At 47.5% G+C, this 15,139-nt stretch overlaps 5 protein-coding genes across 5 annotated transcripts; all 5 read right to left on the reverse strand.

The window, feature by feature from the left end:
* Positions 1–349: 349 nt before the first annotated feature.
* Positions 350–1,578, reverse strand: EV420DRAFT_92782 (uncharacterized protein). Its single transcript, XM_060484018.1, has 3 exons — positions 1,131–1,578; positions 1,027–1,073; positions 350–971 (listed from the first exon to the last, which is right to left on the reverse strand). The coding sequence occupies exons 1-3, from the start codon at positions 1,368–1,370 to the stop codon at positions 575–577; spliced, it is 684 nt and encodes a 227-aa protein (XP_060339946.1). The 5' UTR covers positions 1,371–1,578; the 3' UTR covers positions 350–574.
* Positions 1,579–1,786: 208 nt separating this feature from the next.
* Positions 1,787–3,264, reverse strand: EV420DRAFT_1634571 (uncharacterized protein; the record flags this gene model as incomplete). Its single annotated transcript, XM_060476338.1, has 2 exons — positions 1,787–2,746; positions 2,800–3,264. 2 exons carry the CDS (start codon positions 3,262–3,264, stop codon positions 1,787–1,789), a joined length of 1,425 nt encoding a protein of 474 aa, XP_060339947.1.
* Positions 3,265–6,171: 2,907 nt separating this feature from the next.
* On the reverse strand, positions 6,172–8,304 carry EV420DRAFT_1663341 (uncharacterized protein; the record flags this gene model as incomplete). The annotated part of the gene is made up of 16 exons (XM_060478945.1): positions 6,172–6,457; positions 6,508–6,601; positions 6,659–6,683; positions 6,737–6,794; positions 6,850–6,877; positions 6,930–6,989; positions 7,043–7,079; positions 7,130–7,193; positions 7,245–7,303; positions 7,354–7,365; positions 7,422–7,446; positions 7,504–7,653; positions 7,708–7,792; positions 7,846–8,009; positions 8,070–8,163; positions 8,216–8,304. 16 exons carry the CDS (start codon positions 8,302–8,304, stop codon positions 6,374–6,376), a joined length of 1,128 nt encoding a protein of 375 aa, XP_060339948.1. The 3' UTR covers positions 6,172–6,373.
* A 391-nt stretch (positions 8,305–8,695) lies between these two features.
* EV420DRAFT_92953 (uncharacterized protein) lies at positions 8,696–10,019 on the reverse strand. The gene is made up of 4 exons (XM_060484027.1): positions 9,698–10,019; positions 9,310–9,642; positions 9,141–9,252; positions 8,696–9,087 (listed from the first exon to the last, which is right to left on the reverse strand). The coding sequence occupies exons 1-4, from the start codon at positions 9,766–9,768 to the stop codon at positions 8,986–8,988; spliced, it is 618 nt and encodes a 205-aa protein (XP_060339949.1). The 5' UTR covers positions 9,769–10,019; the 3' UTR covers positions 8,696–8,985.
* A 1,839-nt stretch (positions 10,020–11,858) lies between these two features.
* Positions 11,859–15,125, reverse strand: EV420DRAFT_1498654 (urease). Its single transcript, XM_060470968.1, has 10 exons — positions 15,077–15,125; positions 14,801–15,024; positions 14,505–14,745; positions 13,433–14,455; positions 13,334–13,379; positions 13,231–13,287; positions 13,067–13,179; positions 12,716–13,011; positions 12,523–12,661; positions 11,859–12,472 (listed from the first exon to the last, which is right to left on the reverse strand). Exons 1-10 carry the CDS (start codon positions 15,119–15,121, stop codon positions 12,140–12,142), a joined length of 2,517 nt encoding a protein of 838 aa, XP_060339950.1. The 5' UTR covers positions 15,122–15,125; the 3' UTR covers positions 11,859–12,139.
* Positions 15,126–15,139: the final 14 nt, after the last annotated feature.

A 15,139-nucleotide genomic window follows, 5' to 3' on the forward strand; every position in this document is an offset into this window, starting at 1 on the left:
AGTAGCGTTCTTGTAGCAGCTCGAAATAGCCTTCATCTCGAGTTCGCTATGGACTAAAAAGAAGTTCATGAACCTGACCCTGTAAGTGAGAATGATGAGGCTGAATTAGAAAAAAAATAATCATGCGTGACTGACAGGATCGGTGATGGTAGTTTCAAAGTCTTGTCATGTCCTCGTAGAAAGTAAGATTGCCACTAACTTCTTTGAGAAGTTCGGAATCGAGACCGTGCGCGTCATGAGAGTACTTGACGTTGGCGAGGCTAACCATTTTACGATCACGACATAGCCAGAGAAGGAAAGGGTAGCCCCGCGCATAGCTACACCGGCAAGGGATTTTGCACCCGACCTAAGCATACGATGTCAGTTGCGACTTCAATTCATGATAGCAAAGGACGACAAACACCGAGCATGATAAGCAATCCACGCATTCTGATCTATTGCTATTCATTCCCGAAGAAGGCTTGTCCTTCTCATGCTCTCCTCTGGAAGGACGCAAGAGGGGGACAAGAGACAACTATCATAGGGGACTCGTACCTTCTATTCTAGATGTCGAGCTTGCCCTGGAAGAGCAGTGCTACGGAGACTCAAAAACGAACTGTTGTTCATAATGTTCTTCTCCGGCAGCAAAAGGAATAAAAGAGCAACGGAATGCAGATACAGCCAGTATGGGAGGACATGCGCGCATCAAGAAGAGTACGAGATGATTAAACCGATGTTTGACTCTCCGTAGAAGCCTCCATATGCTCGTAGCCGGTATCATTTCGTACAAAGTGTGTGAGTGATATTCTTCATACTTGAACTTGCCATCCGAGTGATCTTCCGTATTATCAAACGTCAGTGTAGGTACGTTGCTTTCTACCGTTGGTCTTGGTGGTTGGATATCTTCGACAGTATGGGATATCAGCAGCGACGCATAAACGTCTTCCATAATACTGTGGTGTGCGATAATCGTGGTCCAACAATCGGAGCTTCTTCCTTGAAAAGGTTGTCATCGAAGTGTGTGACGCACAACTTCTTCACACTCACCTCGCATAATAATCCTCATAACCGACAGACACAAGAGGTATTATCAGCTATACGACATTGTGCTTCAATATAAGAGCCCGGAGCGCGCTAACAGTAGAAAACACCAAGTCAAGAATGTCCAGGACTTCCGAATGTGCGTCTGATTGGGAAAACTGTCCCGGAGAGCGCTTGTATAAAGTCGCTAGTTCTTGAAATATAGGAGATGTTCGAGAAGAAACAGAGGGGCATGACTGGGAACCACAGGCAAGTTGTGAAGGAATTAGATAGTCAAGTGAACCGGCGAGACATTGCATTTCTGCAGGCCATTCTGCAGCATCCAAAATCAAGAGATCCAGGGGAGACATTCGGAGAATAGAGAGTAAAATGAGGCAGAAAATGGAGGTTGTCAAGATCAACTTTACGGTTCCGGGTACGGACCGGCGGCGGTAACTGCCTAATAATATATCACGTGAGCGTCGTGTCCAATTTTAAAGTTACCGACCGGTGACAGAGATACCGCGTTTTTTGCCCACTGGCAGGGCCCCGGAGTGTATATCATGTAATATATAAGTAAAGTGATAGAATCCGCGAGCCTATCCATGAGCACAAAAACTTATTCTACCAAACATGGAGCTATGCATAATCCATACAGTAATACAACAGAGCTAAGCAGGAACAAAGGATATCAGTGGTATCTTGAAATGGGGGGTAGTCTATAGTAGCTACAAGTTCAATAATTACATCGTAAAGGTCATCATCATGTCGTGTATAGCTTGAAATGTCATTTGCCGAACAGCCGATTCTTCAGTCCTTTCCCAAATTTTTTGACCTGTGAACGAACTCCCAAACGTGGTTTGGGGCTCATATCTTTGAATCTAAAGGAGCCTGCGTCGTCTCCGCTCGCTAGCGCCATCCTCAACTCCGCCTCTCCGCTCATCGAGAAGCCCATATTGTTGAGCTTGTCGACAGGTGGAATGTACCCGAACTCTCCCGGAGAATATGCCGTTGATGCAGAAGGGAAGGTGCTAGAATAATCGAGATCTGGTGGCGTGGGGAGGTCGAAGTCGTGGCCCAGGCTGGAGGTCCGTCCTGAGAAGGCCATGCCGTGCCCAGGAGATGAGGGCCGTAATGACATGGGAGACGTTGGTCGGCTTTCGCTGGGCTTGCACTCGGGTTGGGGAGAGGTAGGACGGGACATGTCTTTGCGAATGACTGAAGAATAATATGGCCTATGGGGGTGGCCCAAGCGGGGTATATTGTGGGACTGCGAATTGGAACGGCGAGGGCCTTGCAGTTTTGTGATGGGTATAGACAGCGAAATGCTGGATGTAAGAGAGTCATGAGACGATTGAGGGGGTTGTGATGCTGGTCTCCGTGAGGTTCGCCCTTCTGCAGAAGCCGGACGGGTTGGAGCGGGCGAGGCTGGCGCTGACATGCGAAGTTTTCCCATTGGTTGCTTCCTCCGAAGAGCTCTCTGTCCTGCTGAGAATTCTTGGACAAGGGCATCGTGATGGGAATGGCCTGAATGGGGAGCAGTGGAAGGACGTGAAGATATCGTAGATGGTTTGACGGTCATAGCGTTCATGGCAACTTTATCAGTGTTCCGATGATTAACGTCGTTGACCGACAGTGCACATTCCAAGTCCGGTGGAGTCGGCGTCCCCTTCTCGACCCTCAGCCGGTTGGTGCTGCGGCCAGTTAGTTTGGCGAGGGTATCGTCCCTCACCTTCTTGTGGTAAGACTAAGAGTGAGCTGTCAGTTTTAACCGGAGTAGGCCATATATATATCGCGCACCGAAGCCGTCACTGTGGCAACCTGAGGACATTCACTAGCAACGGTCTCATTGCATACCGTACTGGGGTTGATGAGAGCATGTAGCTGATCAGATGGCCGATTCAAAGTGGGTAACGGAGACAGATTCAAATCTGTTACCGCGGGATCGTCTTCCTCAACGCACGGAAGTAAAGGTCGTTTGTTGTCCGCGATAACAGGGGCAGTAGAAGATAGCAACCCGGTCCACTGATCGACGGTGATGTTGCCTGCCTGGGTCCAAGAGTGACGCAGTCTGTGTGGCGATGCGGGTGGCGGTGTTGAGGGTAGGAGATGAGGCACATGTAATCTTTGATGTACAGATACATGCAGCTTCCCTGCTGGTGCACATAAATTGACATGTTCTCCTGTGGAAGCTGTGAACGTCCATCTACGGTGTGGAATGCGTCCAGTCGCGCGCTCAGATCCTTTTTCAGAGTGGCCGTACATGCAAGGAGGGGATGTTGTACTCGAAAAGCCGCACTTGATACAAGTGAAAAACGGTCGGTCGGTCGGAATTAGGCGAAGGACAGGGAGGGATGTTGATTTGTGCAAGTTCTTGAGGTGCATTAGCCTATATGTAGGAAGGGAATGAATCGTAATCTTATTCACCTTGTTTAATCTATGCAAATATCGCCTGGTTAAATTTCGGCGAAGGCGAGCCTCTGATGGGGACCAGGATGAATATGCCATGAACGAGCCGTCGTCAAGATACTCAGTCGTGATAAGTCGTAAACGTCGTAAGTAAGAGAGAGGCCAAGCGGCGAGCGCTTCGTCACTAAGCCTTATAAGAGGCTCAATTGAGAAGGTCGTGGTCGAAGGAGAAGGTTAATGATCAGGGTCGATACTCCAATGCGGGCCGATAAAGAACCCCATTGTATAGCCTACAATGCGGATAAGAATGGTATAAGAAGCTCACCATAAAGGACATTATGAAACTCGCTGTTTCCTCACCAAAAGAGCGTGATCATGAGCCGACATGAGGCGGTTCGCCAGGCATTTTACTTTGCGGATGTGATCGTCTTTTTCCTATCTTATCCATTCCGTCTGTGTCTCGGCCACATCTGCATGTCCCATGATTAAATCGATTTTCCTTTACAAATGTTGTATATTTCATCAGCGGCCTGGGATGAAGGAATAAAACATAGGGTGAAAGAACGGGCGACCGAATCCGGACGCTTGGGGCCATGTGCTGTACGGCACGGGCACTGACGGCGAATTACTCTCTGCATACCCACGCAAACAGTCCACAATCTTACAGCCTTGCAATCAATGGCACCTGCATTTTTAAGTAAAGGAAAGTACTGAAAACATCAGGTCGTTTCCGTTTTCGACGGTCAAGGCCCAATCTGCTCTGACAGGCTCTGACAGGACATCCGCTGGTAATGCACACAGACAAAGCCAAGCGCCTGGAAAATCAAATCATGTGCCTGCACTTACAACGAGGCAAATATACCGCACCAAAGGATCCCCATCGTAAACAGCCACAGAGATTTGTTCAGCGAGATTCAGAGACCAAAAGAAGGTGGATGAAAATGAAAACACGTTGGTTAGCTATAACACGTACGGAGGCATAGTACGGTTCCCATTCTTCATAAATCCTGACATAGATGGCGGAAGACGCCACTATTCTAGCTTTCAAGTACTGTCAAGTTTTATGTTTATTAGCACGGGATGAGAGCGGAGATTGCTCGCAACACAAATTAGGAACCCTGAGCTACAGCAGAAAGAGGCCGGAAACGAGCAGACAGCCCAAATAAATGTGGGGAATGCACCGCTTCATCATTATGTGGAGACATCGAGGGTCCTGAGTACGTACGTGTTGATGGTCGAGGCCGTACTCCGGTGCTGCTGACCTTCTGCGAAATCGGAATGAGAAGACATGAATCAGAGCGTCGGAAAGACATACCGAGGATTCCTTGTTGTGAATGACTGTTAAGGTCATATGAAGACTTCGCATCAGATGTCAACTCATAAGTCGAGTACAGCAGGCAGCAGGTCGGCACTTCGACGAGTGGCCAACGAGGGGGGTAATAAGACTACATCGACTGCGTCTCGAGGCTGAGAAGTCCATGTAGTTCAGAGGTGTAACGGACGGCGAAGCAAGAAAGGATAAACTGCAGCGGAATCGATAAAATTCAGAGAACGACGCAAAAACTACCAACTGAAAGGCGAGTGATGCGAAGAGTCTGCAGACGCAGCGATAAAAATACTGAAATGGTAAGGTTTGGCGCACAGGTGGAAAGAAGGAAACAAATAACACACAGAATCCAGACGTGGTGGAAGTCAAACACGAGAACTCAGAACGAGTTTTCTTGACGGAATCACGTGGGTATCGGTCCGACCTCCGAGGCCTTGTTGAACTGTTGAACAGAACTGTGTTCTGCTTTAGCCTCGCACCTCACTAGTATGTCCGCGGGATAAGTTCTTCTCTGGATAATCTAGCGCGGAGCCTTGCGATGCTACCAGAGTAGCTCTCAGAAATGTTCAGGCAAGGCGGAGACGATGGGATTCATACTTCAGTGGATCCTCGCCACCCTCCGACGATACTGTCACCTTTACAGTTTATCACTACTTTTTGCTAATTATCTCGTTAATTTTATTTGCTGATTTTGTTAGATTACCACAGCGTTACAGGTGCTGAATCCGATTTAGGCTCGGGATGCCACCAAAACAGAGTTTTCATCCGTTTACGCGTACAGATGTAGAAATGATGCTCTGCAATGACGATGCCTTCCCTGTAATCTACGTTATGGCTACCTATATCTTTCTCCCCACCACGCATCTAAATAACTGAGTGCTCGCGGATGCGCCCTTCTAGTGACGATCAGTGATAATGGGTCTTCAGGTGATGCAGACGCATTGCCGAGTAGCTGAAAACTCGGGATGGATGTTTCTATGTGCGCGATGCCGCAGTCATGCTCTTTCTAATACACCCCATTCATTGGTTACATAAAACAGAATCTATCAGAGAAGAGTACGCACCTTTCGTCTTTTGATTGCCTCTTTTGCTTCAAAGGAGATAGGTTCAACAGGCATGATGTATCTCAGGAACAAGTCAGGAGTGTTTAGCTCTATGTATAAGGAGGATATGATGTGGTTTCCGTGTGATCCTCGGTCGTCGCGACTCAGGGGGAAAAGGTGGGAACTTGAAAGGAGTAGAGTGGAGTTTCCATATTCGGTCATCACCTCCTACGATCATCGTCACTTTCAGAGTGCTTAAGCACCGATCTACGCACTTTGAGAGGGTTGAACCCATAATTTTTCAGAGATCTGAGACACTCCTAAATTCAAATTGTATTCCTTGAGCCTCAAACTTGAACAGATAGGTAGATCGACCGAAGTCAAAGTCACTCACCCGCGGTTGCGCTAAGAAGCGTCTAACAAGGGACATCCTAACTTTTTGCCCTTACTACTTGGCTGTAGTTAGTACCTTGTTACTTAGTGAAGGAATATATCCTTATCGTAGAACAACGTATATCAAACACTTTATTAAATACTATATCGAAACAAGCCGATTCCAACAACGTCAGCTATCCGAGATAAGATATGGAAAAAATTAAACCTTGGTGGAGGAATCGTTGGAAGGTGCTAGCCCCGACCCCGACTCCTCCATTTGTCGAGTTGTTATGGTATGAGCAGGCTTGAGCAGACTGTCAAGTTGATGTTTAAGCATTAAAAATTACCACGTACAGCAGGTTGGGCAAACATTGGACGCGAAAGTTCTGTTTCGTGTTTCGACATCGATGGGTCCATCTTTTCTCGAAGGTATTCTCTAGAATTGAGTCTAATGGATGATGAAGCTGTAAGCTTTACTCGAAGTATTGCAAAAGATCAGACTTACATAGCTAAAAACGAGTTCAAGTATGCTGGAAGAGATGAGAATCAGTGAATGGAAGGAAGTTGAGGAAACAGACCCTACATTTTGCAATTAAGAAAAATATTCCCCCGTAGATTGTCGCATCGGGAAGGACCAAGAACTGGAGGTATGTTTGTTGAGTGCAAATGTAGACCTTCGCATTGAAATCATCCTACCGTAACCAGCGACCCTACTGAGAGTAAACTATCGGCGAGTTTCAGCGGCGATGATATACAGAGGCGGCAGAAGTACTGACGTCGTGATAAGGTTCGTGTTGACAGTGAACAATGTAAGGAGAGTGATAACATGATCACTTCTGTACCGGAAATATCAGATAACCGTCCATCGTGAGACCAACTTAGCACACACCTGACGACCCCTGATCGAGCTCGTTGAAGAGACATAACTACAAGACAGTTAGATCGTCACTCAAAACAGACGAGACGAGCTAGTCACTCATAGCCAGAGTCATGATCACGTCAAAGGCTATTCCACTTGAAGCCGCAAGTTTAATCACAAGCTGGAAGATGTTTGTTTTACTGGCTGGTTTCTATAAATAATAGTTACTCACAGTAAAATTCGGCGCATTGGGACTGTGTAAGGAGTGCTGGAACCCAAAGATGCCCATAGCTGTGAAGCATCAGCGCCGGTTCAGATTTTTCCCGAATGTATTTACGAACCAACATATGATGCTGAATTCAAAGGACCAGTTAAGTTCAATAGTAGTAACAAGCATTGTCGCACTGACCAAAGTTAAAAAATGCCAATGGAACCTATTGTGGGACATGAAGACATCACACCGGGCAAAAGGTATAGCACAATACGCTCACCATGATAGCTACAAAGCTGATTCGCATCCATACACTTAGCGAAGAAGTGCTGAATCTCCATATGCGCCAACAGAAGAAGCTATGAACTGGCATAAATAAGACGAACAGTGGTGATAAACATTTACTCGCAGCTGTATGAGAAGCACCGAGCTGACCTGGTCCTATCGTAAGCATACTGAGAGAAGACTAAGAAATGATGCTGACCCCGATAATGGATTCATCCTGTCGTAATATTAGTATCAGAAGTAACCCCAAACTGAAAAAAGTGGGACTCGCATATGTGGTCAATCTAGTTAGCTTGTTAATGAGACGCGGCTAAATGGATAAAGTACGTATACGTACGCTTTACCACCACCAGCTCCTTTTCCTTCCAGTGCAATTGGATTGGCAAAGTCGCTCACCAAAAAGCGATACATGCCAGCCACCATCATGCCTTGGTTTACGGTATCTAATCCCTGCCGTGGAATAGGCAGCTGTAGGACATGAGGCTGGGTGAAGGACTTACACTGTAAGTAAGGTAAGTTACATTCTTGTCAGCGTAGATAGAATACCGTCACTTACAATACAACGAACACGAAAGTCTTTAACCACCAACGGTCAGATCGGGCCCGACTTGAAGTTATGTAGAGGAACGTCTGGACGCAGATAACACCGTACAATCTTCCACACTATTAGAGGTGGCGATAATTTGTGAGAGGGACGTAGTACGTACAGCGTCGAGAGACAGGTGCCAATGTATAGCGCCCCGAGAGTGTTGTCTAGAGCAGGAAGCGCAATGGGTAAAGCTGGTACTGCTGACATATTGGGTTCTGCGATAGTGTAAACCGACAAAGAGGAGCGTTTAAATAGCATCCTCTGGGCCAGAATATACCACCAGGCCACCTGTGATTCGACAATCACACATCTGGACCTAGTGAAGATGGACGATAGGATTGAAAGCTTGAAGGCTTGATGAACTGGAATGTTGCTGGAATGTTGTTGAGAATTAGAAGATTGTTAGATTAAGCAAAGTATTCACAGGACCGTGGACACCTCCAGCCCTCTCGGGCGGTGATACAGCCCTCTGATGTGGTCTGGTCGGCGGCTACAAGTTGGAAGAAAGTTGTTGAGATGATATCGGCAAGAGCAACAACCGATTTGCTGGATAAAATGCCCCACGAGCTATGAATAGACGATGATTCTTCTCCTCATCAGTGAACCACAGGATAGGTGAAAAAGATCAACATCAGTTCTCATTTACAGCTCAAGTTCTTATGCTCGCCGGAACAGGCTGACGTGAGAATAGTTGATGTGATCTTGTTTCGAATGTACATCCAGGTACATAGTTGCATTAATATCCTTTCCATAGCTCGAAATTGTGAGTCTCTCGAACTAACGCGTTTATCATTAGATGAGTACATGCATTTGGCTTAATTGCAAATGCTGACCATACGAGACAATTCTTAGTATTGTGGTAGAGACGTGAGCTATTGATACGTGCCTTCAGGAAGCACTTTTTTTCTCGTTGAGAGCGTCCCTTGCACATTTCTTGATTTCAAACTGCGCCTTCAACTTTAGTCTTTTCTCTTCGTTCATAAATTTCCCCTGTAGCGAATGTAAATACCAGCTTAACAGTTCCTCTAACTGACTTAACTCACATACGCTGTCCTGCTCCTCTGTCCAGGCCGCGTCGGTTTAGCGGCGATCATTCTGCCCTTATTTTCGCTGTAAAGATATTCAAACATCTCGCATCCTCGAAACCGGTCGTACCTATATATGTTATTCAAATAAGGATGGTTTCGCCGAGATCAAGTAGATCTCACCGACTTTCTGTCCATCACTGCTTCCTTCTTCAATGCCACCATCGTTACATCCGTTGCCTGCTCAACAAGCTTGGTGAAGAGGGCGCTGCCCATGGTTACCTTGAGCCTCACGAACAACGGGCCTATGTATTCGTACTGTTGTGTTTGTCCCGTAGCAGGAATGTCGTTATCTGTGTCGACTTCCGTAGGCGAACCCGAATCGAACCCTCCAGGACTCTGCACTTCAGTTGGACTTTCCGTGTTGTCTGGGCTTTGGACAATTGTCCCATCATCATTGGTACTAGGGGCGGTATTGCCACTTGTATCGATCGTGCCAGGGCTTCCGGATTTAACCGGACTGAGCTCCGATCTCGTTAGCAAGCCAGGCAATCGATAAAGTGCTGGAAACTCACCTGGCTTTGCACGTCCACGAGATAAGACATAGAGTGAAGACAAGGACGATGGACTTGTAGTAGGCTTTCATATGCGTTTAGGAGAGAACCAGCTCTGTCCCCGCATGCCCAAGAGACCGCGCATTTAACTTGTACAGTTACGAGTATGTCGCATAAGCCATTGAGCTCTTTTCTGTTGATGATTGCGGCGGTGTACACCGACCACATGCTATGCTTTTCAGCAACCCTTCCTATAGTAAAAATACCTACCTTACAGTAGCAACTACGTTAACGCATATCCATAACAACCACAATAAATCGCTTGATTGACTCACAAAGGCCTCAATAGCTATGTTGAATAGTCTAGCTCAGTCGGCCCCAAAACTCGATATCAGACCGCTAAGAAATGCTGAGAACTAGCAGCCATCCGAGCAATCTAACATCCGTCCCGTACACGGCTGGGCACTCCTTGCTCGTGGTGACAGCAACTTCAGCATCCCCTGTCCCTAAGCTCTCTCTCCTTGCGAGTGGGAGTGTATTGCAATTACCGGTTACAGGTGAGCGAAATCGTACTCTTGGCAGGCCGCAGGCGAGATGGTGCTAAATGTTGCAGATATCGCTAGGATTATCACTTGTCCTGCTCTCCTCAGAGCCATTCGTCGCGTATACAGTCGACAAGCTGTTGAAAGAAGACCCGCATTGGAAGCTAGGTTTGCTGCGTCTTCATGTGCAGATAATGTAGCTTTGCTGACACATTCTAAGGATATTGAAGAGATAAGTTCGAATAGCCAGAATCGAAAGCCTCCAGTAAGGCGAGGTTGATTGGGACACAGTGTTCACTGTTCCTTGGACAAATTACGGCGCGTCGTAGTCGCTAACGTGAGAAGGAGCGGAGAGGAAGCGGCGAAAAGAGAAATTTAAACTCCGAAACAAGCCGTGCCGACGCGACTGTCCCTAATCGCGTCGATCGCGTCACTGCGCCAGTACTACGCGTAACGCCCCGCTAACTTGAAATAAGCTGATCAATAATACGGGTTTGTCTTAGGCTAGATCCCGCCGTCAGGAAGGCTGTTCACCATTACTCCTGTTATTAAGATGATAATCACCTTCACTAACCGCTAGTGAAGAAGGGGGGGGGACATGACTCCGCCAAACGTTGATCCTCCCCATTACTTTAACTGTTTATCGGTTCCTGGTTTGTCTATTGAGTCCTATGGAATGGATGGCGAGGACGGAAGAGCGACATCCCTATAGGTGTCCGATGGCATCGGTTTAGAGGCGATTGAAACCGGCTCACTTCCGCTAGGAAAGAAGAAGACTATGGAAGAGACCTATTCCTTCGATTGAAATGCGCTTCGGACCTCCGTACTTTTCTCGGTTCTGCTTTGCGGTCCAACTCTTTTCCGTGCTGTCTCGCCTGGAAATGACACTTGACAATCCTGATTCCTTGTACAGTCCCTGTACGGAAACCCATCACCACAACCTCGCAGAATATCTCGGGTCCATCCCGCGCACTAGATGCGTCTGACTATGCTGTTGATGTAAACTCAGTCATATGTTCACCAAAGTGGTCAAGACTTTGTCCAGCTACAGCAGAACGTCTGGCCGAAGCAAAAACGCTTGAAATGACTTGCTTCAACGGCCTTTGTTGAAAGAGCAAGGATTTATCAAATGTTCCCGAATACCGAAGTCCCGACGGACTTTGTTTCCTCCGTGTCGACCCACTTTACTCTCTTCACACGGAGACGACAGATGGCGTACATGTATGTGCACATGTGCGGAACATTTCGACCTCACGGACTGTCTTTCACCCTGTCGGACGTTCTCATGAGTCATAGGTTCTCACCCAGATGTGTATTTGCACATACGCAGCGGAACAATAGATATGACCATCGGAAGTACTCAGTACTCAAGTCTCAAGAAGTTCTCCGCCTCCTCAACCGTTTAGGAGCGCGCCGGGAGAATGGGTAGACCCAGACCAACCCATAGGGATATCTTTCGCCCATTGTCCGGGTCCCGCTCTCATTCCCGCGACGAATGAGCGTGATTTCCCTCTGTATTATCAATACCGTAGCCTTGCCCCTCTCAGATTTCTCCCTTCCTCCATTGCGGAGTACGCTGCTTCCTTTCGTGCCTCTCCGTCCTTCCTTCCTTACCTCTTTATTCCGGTATTAGGAGTAAAGCTCCCTACATAAGCTCCCTTCTTAGTTCTTCACTCTTCACTCTCTAATCCGGGATTGATAACCTCCAGTGAGCCAAAAGATCGCGTCTTGGATGCTTAGCAGCTACAGAGGCTTACTACTAGTTCGATCCTCGTAGTGCATCCACAACGCAGTTTGCTTCGTTGATCAAGGTTTTTCTCTACTTCATATTATGCCTTCCAGAATATCAGTACATTTCCAATAACGAGTACATCCATCAGTAAAAGTACAAGCGCAAATTCTGTTTCGCTTCTTTAATCACCTAGAAGAAATTGTATGCCCTTGAAAGGGGCAGCTTCTCAGCCGGCGCGACATCCGCCAGCTCTCCATTCGCGCACACTTCATACGTCTCCGGATCCACCGACATTTTAGGAATGAGATCATTCCATCTCATATCCTTTTTGGTGATATTCCTGCAGCCCTTGACAGCTACTGCGTCTTTTTTGAGATCATAGGAAGCTATCGCGCCAGATGAGATGGAAATTTCCGATACGAATGCCACAGAATTTAGAGCTGCCGAGCCAGGCTTGGCACCCCACATTGGCTTGGAGTAGAATGGCTGTACGGAGGGTATGGATGCATTCGCATCGCCCATCTGTTGAAATGAATTAAAATCCAAGGATGAAAGACGCGTAAGAGAGGTACCTGAGACCAGGCAATGACACCGGATTTGAGAACCATCTCAGGTTTAGCACCAAAGTTTTCAGGCTTCCAGAGCACTAGATCTGCCAGGGTTCCAACAGCAACATGGCCCACAGCGTGACTGATTCCATGAGTTATCGCACTAGCGAGCCAAAACGATGAGATTTTGTTGACAAGAAGGAAAAAGAGGACCCACGGGTTTACGGTGTATTTGGCAACATATCTCTTCACACGAGCATTGTCAACACCCTCAGAGTCACCTAAGGATGTCAAAGGTCCACGGAACTCCCGCATCTTGCTTGCAGTCCTCCAGGTCCTACTAACGACTTCTCCCACACGTCCCATGGCCTGTGAGTCAGAACTAATCATCGCAATTGCCCCGATATCATGAAGGACGTCCTCAGCGGCTACGGTTTCCGCTCGAATACGAGACTCTGCGAAAGCGAGATCCTCAGGAATGGACTTGTCCAGGTGATGGCAGACCATAAGCATCTACGATCGGTACGTCAGACGAAGCTACGTGGGATCAATTGGGAGGAATATTCACGTCAAGATGCTCGTCCAAAGTGTTCTTAGTGTATGGACGCGTTGGATTTGTAGAAGAAGGCAAGACCTTTTCTTGGCCACAAACGACTATGATATCCGGTGCATGACCGCCACCTAATGACGTTTAGATGATATCGCGTTCACATGAACACAGAGCATACGAACCTGCTCCTTCACTGTGATATGTATGAATGGTCCGGTCACCAAAGGCCGCAATAGTGCCTTCAAACATTTAGAACACTTATAGAGTAACGACGGAACGACTCACTTTCCACGAATCCACTCTCATTTAATGTGTCGGTATGGATATTAACCTAGAATGAAGATTTTCATCGCTTGACTTAATCATAGAGGAGAAGATACAAACCTGAACGTCATACTTATCGCCAACATCCAAGCAATTGGTAATAGTAGCAGGCGTAGACCCCCAATCCTCGTGCAGCTTCAAACCTGCAGCTCCTGCTTGTACAATTTCTTCCAGAGCTGTAGGCCCAGCATCGTTTCCCTTTCCTGTAAACGCAAAGTTCATGGCCAAGCCATCCGTAGCACTCAGCATGTGTCGAATGTAGAACGGACTCGACGTGCATGTCGTCGCATTTGTGCCCGCACTCGGCCCTGTACCACCACCGATCATAGTAGTGGTTCCGGCTGCCAAAGCCTCCTCGACCTGCTGCGGACAGATATAGTGTACATGTGCATCGACAGCTCCGGCAGTGATTATGAGTTTTTCCCCTGCAATAACCTCGGTGGAAGAACCGATAATGAGAGAGAGGTGAACGTTCGCCATAACGTCCGGGTTGCCTGCCTTGCCAATACCGCAAATACGACCATTCTTGACACCAATGTCTGCTTTGTAGATTCCAGACCAGTCTACAATAAGGGCGTTGGTGATGACGAGATCGAGAGTCCCCTTGCTGGATCGATTAGTGGCCTGTCCCATGCCCTCTCTGATACTCTTGCCTCCACCGAACTTGACTTCGTCGCCATACACGGTCTCGTCGTGCTCAACCTGGATCCATAGAGCTGTGTCACCAAGTCGGACTCTATCACCAGTTGTAGGTCCGAACATGGAGATATAAGCTTCGCGACTGATCTCTGTGTCTACTTTGATATCCAATGCGCCTGGCTCGGGGACATGAGCGAACCCCTTTTGCACCAATGCATCGATGATCTGGTCTGATCTACCCAAGTCGACGACCCCAGAAGCGAGACGGTTCCCGCCCGAGAAGATTTGGTTTCCAGCGATAGCACATAGGGTCACAGTCTTGACATCACCTGGCTCGAAGCGCACCGCGGTACCTGCAGGTATGTCGAGTCGTTTACCGTACGCCCTGACTCGGTCAAACGAAAGCGCCGGGTTTGTCTCGATGAAAGGGTAGTGTGAACCAATCTAGGAGAATGATAAGTGCTGTATTTAGAGCTTAATGTCCTTAGCCTACTTGAATAGGACGGTCTCCATTATTCGTTACACGAAGGGATATTCTTGCTCTGCCCTTGTTAATGATGATAGGTTCCTTCCTGGCAATAATGGCGCCCGGAGCCTTCTCATGAGAATACTCTGAGACATCTGCAACAGGGAACGCGTTATCAGCAGGGATAGGGAGGAAGGAACCGTAGAGCGCGTTCTCAAGGTTTCCATTTTCCGTGCAAATAGGATCGTGAACCGTTACGAGAAAAACGCTATGGATTATATATGTTAGCGAAGAGGAAAGAATTATAAGAACTATTTCCATACCCGTCCTTAAAGGTTCCTTCGACTTGAATCTCGTGCAACAGACCAGCGACACTTGGAAGGACATGACGGCGACCAAGCATATCCTTTCCATGCTGCATAAGCTCGGCTACCGAGTGGTTACCATCCCGGATTCGTTCTTGTAACTGAGAGGCAATAAGTGCTATCGCCTCGCCCTGGTTGAGCTGCAACCCCCTGGCGAGTCGTTTTTGGGCCAAGAACCCTGCCTTTATTTCTTTAAGATTATCTCAGGTAGAATCCCATTTCGGATTTTCATACCTGGTGCAAGAGGAGTTTTACCTCTTCCCGGGGAAGTAAATGCATGAGGCGGTTCAAGTCCCT

Source organism: Desarmillaria tabescens, assembly GCF_030435595.1.
Source record: "Desarmillaria tabescens strain CCBAS 213 chromosome Unknown EV420scaffold_1, whole genome shotgun sequence".
Taxonomy (NCBI): domain Eukaryota; kingdom Fungi; phylum Basidiomycota; class Agaricomycetes; order Agaricales; family Physalacriaceae; genus Desarmillaria; species Desarmillaria tabescens.